Below are 9,739 nucleotides of genomic sequence, written 5' to 3'. Positions count from 1 at the left end.
AAAAAATCAAGGGGGTTTCTTTTCCTTCTTTCTAAAAAAAAAGAGCTACATTTTTGGATTGGTCAAGGAGGCTTGGGTAGACAACATCTTTGTGTCAGACCGAAAAGTGTTTATTGTTGATGGAAACGCCTAACTTTTTATCTTTTGCTCCCAACACAAGATGGAGTTGATGTCTACTTTCGCTTTTCTTTTCTTGTGTATTTCTTATTATTATTATGTCTCTCTCCCTCTCGAAGGGGAGAAATGTGTTGTGTAATAGTGATAGTGTATGTAACAACCCTCCAGTGGGAGGTTGTCTTATGTTAGTCCCCTGCGTGTTATTGCGCGCATTATTGAATCACCCTTCTCACAGAATTAAAATTTGTTGAGTTTAAAAACACAGGTGTGTGTTTGAGTTCATGGTAATGACCATGGCTGTTGGTCCGTCATCACAGGAGCATCAGTGAACCTATAGATTGATAGTTGATTAGTGAATCAGCTCAACTTTGGATACTCAACTTTTCTACACAAGAAACTGTAAGTAGAATTTCACCAAATTCATATTTCGATTCGCACAATGGCGAATTTAACTGTGTTAAGTCGACGTAAGGGCAACGTCAAGGCCCAAATCACCAGACTTGATAAATTCTTGTCAGATAATGAAAGTGCTAGTGAGGCAGTAATTAAATGTAGAAAAGAAACATTAAACACGACAAAAAACAATTTTGAAGAGTTGAAATTGAAATATTATGAAGTGTTAAAAGATGATGAGTTCGAAGTTCTAAATTTAGAGCTCTGTGAAATTGAAGAAAAATTAGAGGACATTGAAATCCGTTTGAGTTTGTTGAGTTTCGTTCCCAGTAAAATCGAAACTAATACTTCTAAGCAAAACGTAAAACTGCCAGAAATTCCCCTGCCACAATTTAGTGGTAAATATGAAGAGTGGACCTTGTTCAAAAATCAATTCAATTCTCTGATCACCGAAAATATTAACCTTTCCGATGTACAAAAACTGTATTATTTACAAGCTGCCTTGAAAGGTGAAGCTAGACAAGTTCAAAGCATTGAAGACACCTTTGATTCATTATTCTCTGCACTAGAGAAACGGTTTGAAAACAAACGTTTGATTGTTGATACGCATATCAATGCCTTAATTTTAATCCCTAAAATCACCCAAGAGTCGGCTAAAGATTTGAGAGCCTTGCTAGACAACGTTCTAAAGCACCTGAGAGCATTAAACATTGCAAATCTTAAGACAGATGCTCTGAGTGAAGTAATATTATCCAATTTAATTCTCAGAAAATTGGACAGAGAAACAAGAAAACAATTTGAAATGACCCTAGAATCTACAGAAATTCCTAGTTGGGACAGTTTGATTTCATTTTTGGAAAGCAGATGTCAATTTTTGGAAGGTATCACGCGAACCATTCCCGTCCGTGAGCCTCGCAATTCACCTATAAATAAATCGAGGACCTTTGCTGTAAAATCTTCTTACTACGGGAAATCATGTCCTGTATGCAAAATAGAACACTCCATCTATAATTGTTTTGAGTTTCATAGGCTAAGCATTAATGAGAGGCAAAATATAGTGAAAAAGAAACACCTGTGTTTCAATTGTTTAAATGACTCCCATACAGTAAATGAATGTATGTCCAAGGGCTGTAACATCTGTGGTTACAAACATCACACCCTCCTTCATAGAGTTAAAAGAAATGACTCGTTAGAAGACAAAACAAAAAAAGAAGGAAAGTCGCCTTCGCAAGCATCAAACGTACTCCCGCTTGCTGATAAACAATCCGATGAGATGGGGGAAGTCAGTCACACATCGACCCTCATAAACAGCACTCCTCGACAAGTGACGAATAACTACGTTCTTCTGGCTACAGCAGTGGTATACGTGAGGGATTCACGAGGTTGTTTACAACCATGTAGAGCGCTGTTGGATAGTGCATCGCAGTCAAGCTTTGTCACTACCGAATGCGCAAAGAGACTTGGGCTGAAAAGAAATAAAACTTTCATCTCTGTGTCTGGGTTGAGCGGCTTACCAGTAAACATAAACCAAAAACTGCATGTGGTAATTTCATCTTCAGATGACAAGTTTAGGCGCTCATTGGAGTTGCTAATAGTTCCGAAAGTGATGGGTTTCAGTCCTTCCAGATACATCAACAAATCTGAAGTTTCCCCTCCAGAGAATATACGGCTAGCAGATCCCGACTTTAATGTTCCGAATAGAATCGACATTTTATTGGGTGCCGAAATATTCTTTGAGATTTTATGCGAACATCGGATTACCACATCTAAAATATCGTTGCAAGAAACTGTTTTTGGTTGGATAGTTTGCGGTGCGGTGCAAAACCAAACCGAAAGTAATGTGCGATATTGTCACTTATCAAATGAATTAGAACATTTAGATAACACCTTGAAAAGATTCTGGGACTTAGAATCCGTAAACGAAAACAAGCTTATTGAAAGTACTGAGGCATTTCTTTGTGAAAAGCATTTTTGTGAGACTCATTCCAGAAATGAGGCAGGTAGATATGTAGTGCAACTACCTCTTAAATCAGATCAAACACAATTGGGAGATTCTTTGGCTATGGCTAGTAGAAGATTGAACGCAACGTGCAAACGACTAGACAAGGATGAAGATATGAAAAAGCTTTACGTGTCCTTCATGAAGGAGTATGAGGATTTGGGACACATGGAAGAACTCACCTCTGTTGCAGTTGATCACACCACCTACTATATGCCACATCATGGCGTTCACCGACCTGATAGTGCGAGTACAAAACTTCGCGTTGTCTTTGATGCATCCGCCATCTCTTCTTCAGGGGTGTCTCTTAACCATTTGCTCATGAATGGTGGAACCATTCAACAGGATTTATTCTCAATTATGATAAGATTTCGTCAACATAGATATGCTTTCACCGCCGACATTGTAAAAATGTATCGGCAAATTCTGGTTGAATCCAGCCATTGTGATTTGCAGAGAATCGTGTGGAAAGAAAATCTGAACGATCCTGTTAAGGTGTTTAGATTATTGACTGTCACCTACGGTACAGCTTGTGCTCCGTATTTAGCTACACGTGTGCTGAAACAGCTTGCGCTAGACGAACAATCTCGGTTTCCTTACGCGTCCAAGATTGCACTCTCGGACTTTTATGTGGATGACATCTTGTCTGGTGCACATGAGCTACATGACGCTCTAGAGCTTCAGCGTCAATTGATACAGATGCTCCAAACTTGTGGAATGACACTTCACAAGTGGTGTTCCAATTCGACACTGCTAAACGCAGTCAACCATGGCGAGAATGGATACAGTTTTGATGCCAAGGACAATGTCACTGTGAAAACGTTGGGCTTGGCTTGGAATCCCCAAAAGGACTATTTCACGTTCAAGGTAAGCTCAAACCTATCTTCCGATTACACCAAACGCACCGTTCTCTCGGACATAGCGAGACTGTTTGACCCATTGGGATTGCTAGGGCCTATCATAGTTAAGGCAAAAATATTCATGCAGCGTTTGTGGCTGTTGAAATTGGACTGGAATAATACGCTTCCAAAAAAGGAAGCAACCGAATGGTGCAAGTTTATTACTGCCCTGCATGTTGTTAATGATGTATGCATTGATCGTTATTACTTATCTGGTGAAGGTCACTCAATTGAAATACATGGATTCGCCGATGCTTCTTCTGAGGCTTATGGCGCAGCAGTTTACGTGCGGTGTCTTTCTGAAAATGTGTACAGCGTTAAGCTTTTGTGTAGTAAGTCAAGAGTGGCTCCACTCAAGGTGACTACTATACCTCGTTTAGAATTGTGTGCAGCAGTGTTGCTGTCCAAGTTGATCAGTAAGGTCGTAGAATCTCTAAGATTAGACCTTAAGAAAATTATTTTGTGGTCAGATTCAAAAATTGTTCTGGCATGGATCAACACCTCACCTCATTTGTTGAAAACTTTTGTAGCCAATAGAGTGGCAGTTATTCAGGAAATAACTAGTGGGTATAAGTGGTACCACGTTAGATCCGAAGACAATCCAGCAGATCTGGTGTCACGTGGCTTGTCTCCTGACAAATTAATTCACAATGAATTGTGGTGGAGCGGTCCTGATTATTTGAGATCAGAACTTAGTTTTGATTTAGATCCACCTACGTTGGCAGCAGAGGATGAGACATTTGCGAGTGAATTCCAGAAATCCGTTGAACATTCATTGGTAGCAAGTGTTGATGATGTTATAACACCCATAATAACGAAAGCCAGCAGATACACAGCCATCATTAAAATAGTTGCTTACGTGCTTAGATTTTGTTCTAATGCCAGATCTAAGACAGATAAAAAATCAGGTCCACTCACTGCCCAAGAACTTGACGTGGCAAGAATAAAAATAATTCAGACAGTTCAAAGAGAATTCGGTGAGGAATTGAGGAACTTGAAGCAAGGGGCTCAAGTCTTCACTAAAAGCAAATTGAAAAATCTCAATCCTTTCATGGATCAGAAAGGATTGCTTCGCGTTGGTGGTCGCATAAATGAAGCAGACATTTCGTACAATCAAAAACACCAGATAATTCTACCAGCCAAACACCGACTAACGAGACTGATTTTCGAATACTATCACCGTAAACACCTGCATGTAGGTTCTCAAACCTTACTGCATCTCGTTCGCCAAACTTTTTGGGTTGTTGGTGCAAGAAACCTTGCAAGAAAGGTAGTTCATGAGTGTGTAACATGCTTCCGTGCACAACCGACCACTCTCGAGCAAATAATGGGCAACTTGCCTAAGGAAAGAGTAAACAGAACCTTTCCATTCAACGTTTGTGGAGTAGATTTTTGTGGCCCATTCTACGTAAAATTCAAGGGTCAGCGAAGGGGCCAATTGCATAAAATATATGTTGCTTTATTCGTGTGTTTCGTGACTAAAGCAATCCACCTAGAATTCGTATCAGATTTGACAGCAGACGCGTTTATTGCATGTCTGAAGAGGTTTTTCGCTAGACGTGGGAAATGCTCATCAATATTCAGTGACAATGGCACTAATTTCGTCGGTGCCAACACAGAGTTGAAACGTCTTCATCAGATGGTTGTGAAACCTGATGAATCTGTAGCTAATTTTTTCGCCTTCGAGGAAATCACATGGAATTTCCTACCTCCAAGAGCTCCAAATTTTGGAGGCTTGTGGGAAACTGGTGTCAAGTCCTTCAAGCACCATTTCAAAAGAACTGTTGGGTCTTCCAAACTCACGTTGGAAGAGTTCCAGACTGTTATGACCATAGACTTAAGATATAAATAGACCGCGCACGCTATTCATAAAACTTGTCGAACGTGAAGAAAAGATGAGCAGTATTGTCGGGGAAAGAACAGGTTCTGCGCTATTACATTTGGCGCATTTTCGCAGAAGCTAGGATGTTGCTGTGACGAAATTTGACTCAATTCGATCAAGTTGATGAAAACTTTCCTTCATTTTTTCAATGAATTTCACTCATTTTTATGTGAAATATTTAGGGAGTATCAGATTTGAAAAAATAAATTCTATAAAATAAACAAATATTGGAAAACGGAATTTTTTTATTTTCCATTAAGGGATAATTCTTAATAATTTCTTAACACATGGGTTTTTAAATTTTAATTGAATATATAATATTTGAAGGAAGTGAATATAAACAGTATAAATTTCATGAAATAAATTTTTTTGGCACAGTTTTTAATAGCTTTCTAAATATCTATACACACACAGGAAACAAAATATTGTATACAACAAATATATAATGTTTATGTTACTGTAAATTTGATAAATCCGTAGTGCGCGTTATCTTCAGAAATTCTGCATAATAGTTGGTAAATATATGCATAATTACCAATATTTTTAGTAAGTTTGATGAATTTCGTAGCATTTATCACTTTTTACGAATGAATCGAATAATTCTCAAAATGAAGTTAGTAAGTTTAATGAATATGGAAAAAATCCATGCTGAAATATCACTTTATTTCAACAACTTAGTTCTGTCCGTATGAGATGCGTGCACTACACATATTTCGCCATAAAAATTACATTAATAATAAATGCGAAGATAGAGAGAGATTTTTTTTCATCGCCTTAGTTCATGTTGGCTTTTGCTGTATTTATCAGCATATGCAAACATAACCGTTACGAAGAGGGGTAAAAATACTATTATTTTTAGAGGTTGTTATGCATTTTTATGCAAAACTGCAATTGTCTAGAGGGTGCGTTTTCCTCACATTCTATTTAAATAAAGTATTTTTCATAAATTTCTCCTTCTGAAAAGCATATTTTCTTCCAAGTTGAGCAAAACTCGAATGAACTCACTAGCTCGCCAAATCTCGCCAAATCTTGCGGAGACGTATATTTCAGTTAAAACTTCATAAAACTCACAATTTCAATCATTTATTGCCAAAAATTCTATTAAAACATTTAATAATGATTCATGACATTTGAATTTTACCAAAACTTGGAACTTTAATTGAATTAAATCCAAAATGGAGTCGTTAAAAACTGAGACTACGTCAGAAATCCACTGCATCGTCAATTTAATATTCCAATTTTTAATTTATAAGAAGAGGAATAAGCAAAAAAGTATTCCCTTGTGAAAGGATACTGGTCCCCCTTTCCTAAACCGCTCAGAACATCCGAAAGCTGCGCAAGTGTTGGCCATTCTAATCAAAAATAAGACAGCGCGTGTAGATCGTCATACGAGTAGCCATAAGGAAAGCATTGCCAGCGAGATTCCCTGACCAGCCTTTCGACCGGAGTCACGTGACTCCGGATCTTTGCTTCACATTGTAACCCCTCGCGCGCACTCTATAGTATTATTACTCTGTGGTTATGACCCAAATTGAAGGAATTTTGAACTCCAGACCACTTACACCTCTATCGTCAGACATTAATGACTTTGATGTCCTAACACCAGCTCACTTTTTGATTGGACGATCGCTTAACACCGTTGTTGAGCCTGACCTGTGCCACCTTGGTGATAACCGACTATCTCGATGGCAGCTCACAACACGATTCGTTCAGACCATCTGGAAACGTTGGCAGATGGACTACCTAAGTTCGCTCCAGCAACGAAATAAGTGGCACTTCTCAAAATCTAATGTGCAACCAGGTGCCATGGTGATTGTCAAGGAAGATAACGTGCCACCGTGTAACTGGTTACTTGGAAGAATTGAAGAAATCATTCCAGGTCCAGATCACAAGGTTCGCGTTGTGACTGTTCGAACTAAAAATGGACTAATCAAACGATCCATAGCAAAAATTTGTTTGCTCCCGCTTCAAGAGAAATGAAGTGACTTGGTCTTCATGTAATTTATCATCTAGTGTTTGTGTTTATCATATTTAATCGGATATATTTTAGTAATTTCATTTGTGCATTTTAGCTGCATAATTTCATTGCATATGATAATGATGTTTTTTTTAAGCTTTTCAGAATGGATATTAATTTGAATTGACTGCACATATGTTTGTTGCATTTTGAATCAATCACGCGTGTTTGATTACAGCAGTTATGTGTTTAGATTTGTTTCAGTTCATTTTGATGCCTAAGATAGGATATGCCTACACAAGTAAGATGCATTTATCTTGCAAATGTATTATTACCATTATAGTTATATGCTCATGATTCTTCATAATTATTTTTTCAATATGTATTGTGTGCAAGTTTTGATTTCAAGCATTTTTTAATTTCTTTTGTATTATGTTAAATTGATATTGGTTGTAATTAGCATTACAACGCCGGGCGGGATGGAAACGCCTAACTTTTTATCTTTTGCTCCCAACACAAGATGGAGTTGATGTCTACTTTCGCTTTTCTTTTCTTGTGTATTTCTTATTATTATTATGTCTCTCTCCCTCTCGAAGGGGAGAAATGTGTTGTGTAATAGTGATAGTGTATGTAACAACCCTCCAGTGGGAGGTTGTCTTATGTTAGTCCCCTGCGTGTTATTGCGCGCATTATTGAATCACCCTTCTCACAGAATTAAAATTTGTTGAGTTTAAAAACACAGGTGTGTGTTTGAGTTCATGGTATTGACCAGTTAATGCAATTGTAATGTGTGTTATTGTAATGAAAAAAATTTTCATGCCGATCCTCAAGATTTCCTTTAGGATTTAGATTGCAGAATCTCCAAAAATAACGGTAAGCAAAACTAAAAAATATATAAATTATCTGATAAATTTTTATTTGAGCATTTCAATTCAACTACAGTAGTCTCTCGAGAATTCGGTCGTGCTCTAATCCAGCACGTCCAGTAGTCCAGGATATTTAGGTGGTGTGGTGTCACTTTTCTCCTGATGCCCTAACCCCTTAACACGTTCTAATATTTCTTAATTGCTGATCAAGTCCTGACTATGTCTTTGCACGAAATTTCATATATTATTTCAATGGGTTTCTTCAAAGTTAATCCAGCAATTTCGGTAAAATCTGGCACACCGTGGTCTAATACGTACCGGATTAGCGAGAGTCTACTGCAGGGGTCTTCAATCTTTGAGGCATAGCAGGCCATATTGAAACATTTTATAAAGTACGCGGGCCACAATGTTATACTGTGGCATTTTTCGTTATTAAACGAAACGGGGGGGGGGGCATAATATAGAAGATTTTTATTCACTCTGAATACAAATAATACAAAGGCAAAGGCCACAACAGGCAGAGTGCCCAACGAGGTGGCTGAAAGAGAAAATAATAATAATTAATATAATAATAGTAAAAATAAAATAGAACAAACAAATAAAAAATAATAATTTCTAAAAAAAATTTTTTTAATAATTTCTTTCATTGACAATAATTTTAATTCATTCTGAAATAATTTCTTTCATTAAATTTATTCATTCTGAACTAATTTCTTCCATTAAAAATATAATTCTTATATTTACTCTGATATAATTTCTTCCCTCTATTGAAGAAATGTTTTTCTATTAAATATTATCAGTATCTTTATATCAAATCAAATATATTACATTTGAGATATTATCAAATCTTTATTAATCAGTAATATTAAATTACTAAAACTATGACGGATCTCCATTTTTGCCGTGTGGCTGAAGGCACCAGGGCGGACATCTTAGATTACTAAAAATATGATGCAGAATTTTACTGTGATTATTTTTTTTAATGGGAGTGTGATTATTTTTCATCTAGTACCAGAGAATATCATTATATTTCCTTATCTTATTTTTGTGTTTATGGTTTTGGTGATGCAAAAATAAAAAAAAGTTATGATTTTTCATAATATTGTTCATTTTAGTGAACCATCTCGTTCTTATTAGGGCCAAAAGGGTGCAGTGGTGGATAAACGCAAATTTGTGGGTGGTGGTGGTGGTTGTGACCATGTGTTCAATTTTTCAGGACGGTTCTGATTTTTTTTGGAAAAAATTCTGAATTTTCCCCCTTTTTTAAGCAAATTTATTTTCTTGGTTTGTTATTCAGTCAAAAACGTAGAAAACATTTTTTTTTCCATTTAATTTTTCTGCTCTGGGGGGGGGGGGGTGACAGCCCCTACCTTTAATCCGCCCCTGATAGGGGGGCCTCCAGATCAGGTTGCGCCTGGGGCCTCCCAAAATCATGATCCGCCACTGCCCCTAGCACGTTTGTATCCCGGAAATTCCGTTCCCGAACATTTTGCAACGGACATTTCACCTGGCCTGACCATATGAGCGACCAATTGAGTTACCCTATCAGTGATCAGGTGTGCTGGACGTTTACCCCCGATATTTCTACTGCCCTGGCCGTATGAGTGACCATATGAGAGAATATTT

The 9,739-nt window shown here is 37.4% G+C and overlaps 1 protein-coding gene across 1 annotated transcript; it reads left to right on the top strand.

Annotated features, from left to right (window-relative positions):
* Positions 1 to 1,627: 1,627 nt before the first annotated feature.
* LOC149067787 (uncharacterized) lies at positions 1,628 to 5,260 on the top strand. The gene has a single exon (XM_089252370.1). The coding sequence runs from the start codon at positions 1,628 to 1,630 to the stop codon at positions 5,258 to 5,260; it is 3,633 nt and encodes a 1,210-aa protein (XP_089108496.1).
* The last annotated feature ends 4,479 nt before the right edge of the window (positions 5,261 to 9,739 follow it).

This window comes from Pholcus phalangioides, unplaced genomic scaffold (assembly GCF_987345545.1).
Source record: "Pholcus phalangioides strain wild (caught in Gottingen) unplaced genomic scaffold, Ppha-v1.0 ptg000028l_1, whole genome shotgun sequence".
NCBI classification, from domain to species: domain Eukaryota; kingdom Metazoa; phylum Arthropoda; class Arachnida; order Araneae; family Pholcidae; genus Pholcus; species Pholcus phalangioides.
The sequence above is the reverse complement of the archived record's forward strand: the minus strand, read 5'-3'. Positions and strand labels throughout refer to the sequence as shown.

Coding starts and splice junctions, on each gene's coding strand:
- LOC149067787 (XM_089252370.1), top strand. CDS start 1,628: ATGTCCAAGGGCTGTAACATCTGTGGTTACAAACATCACACCCTCCTT.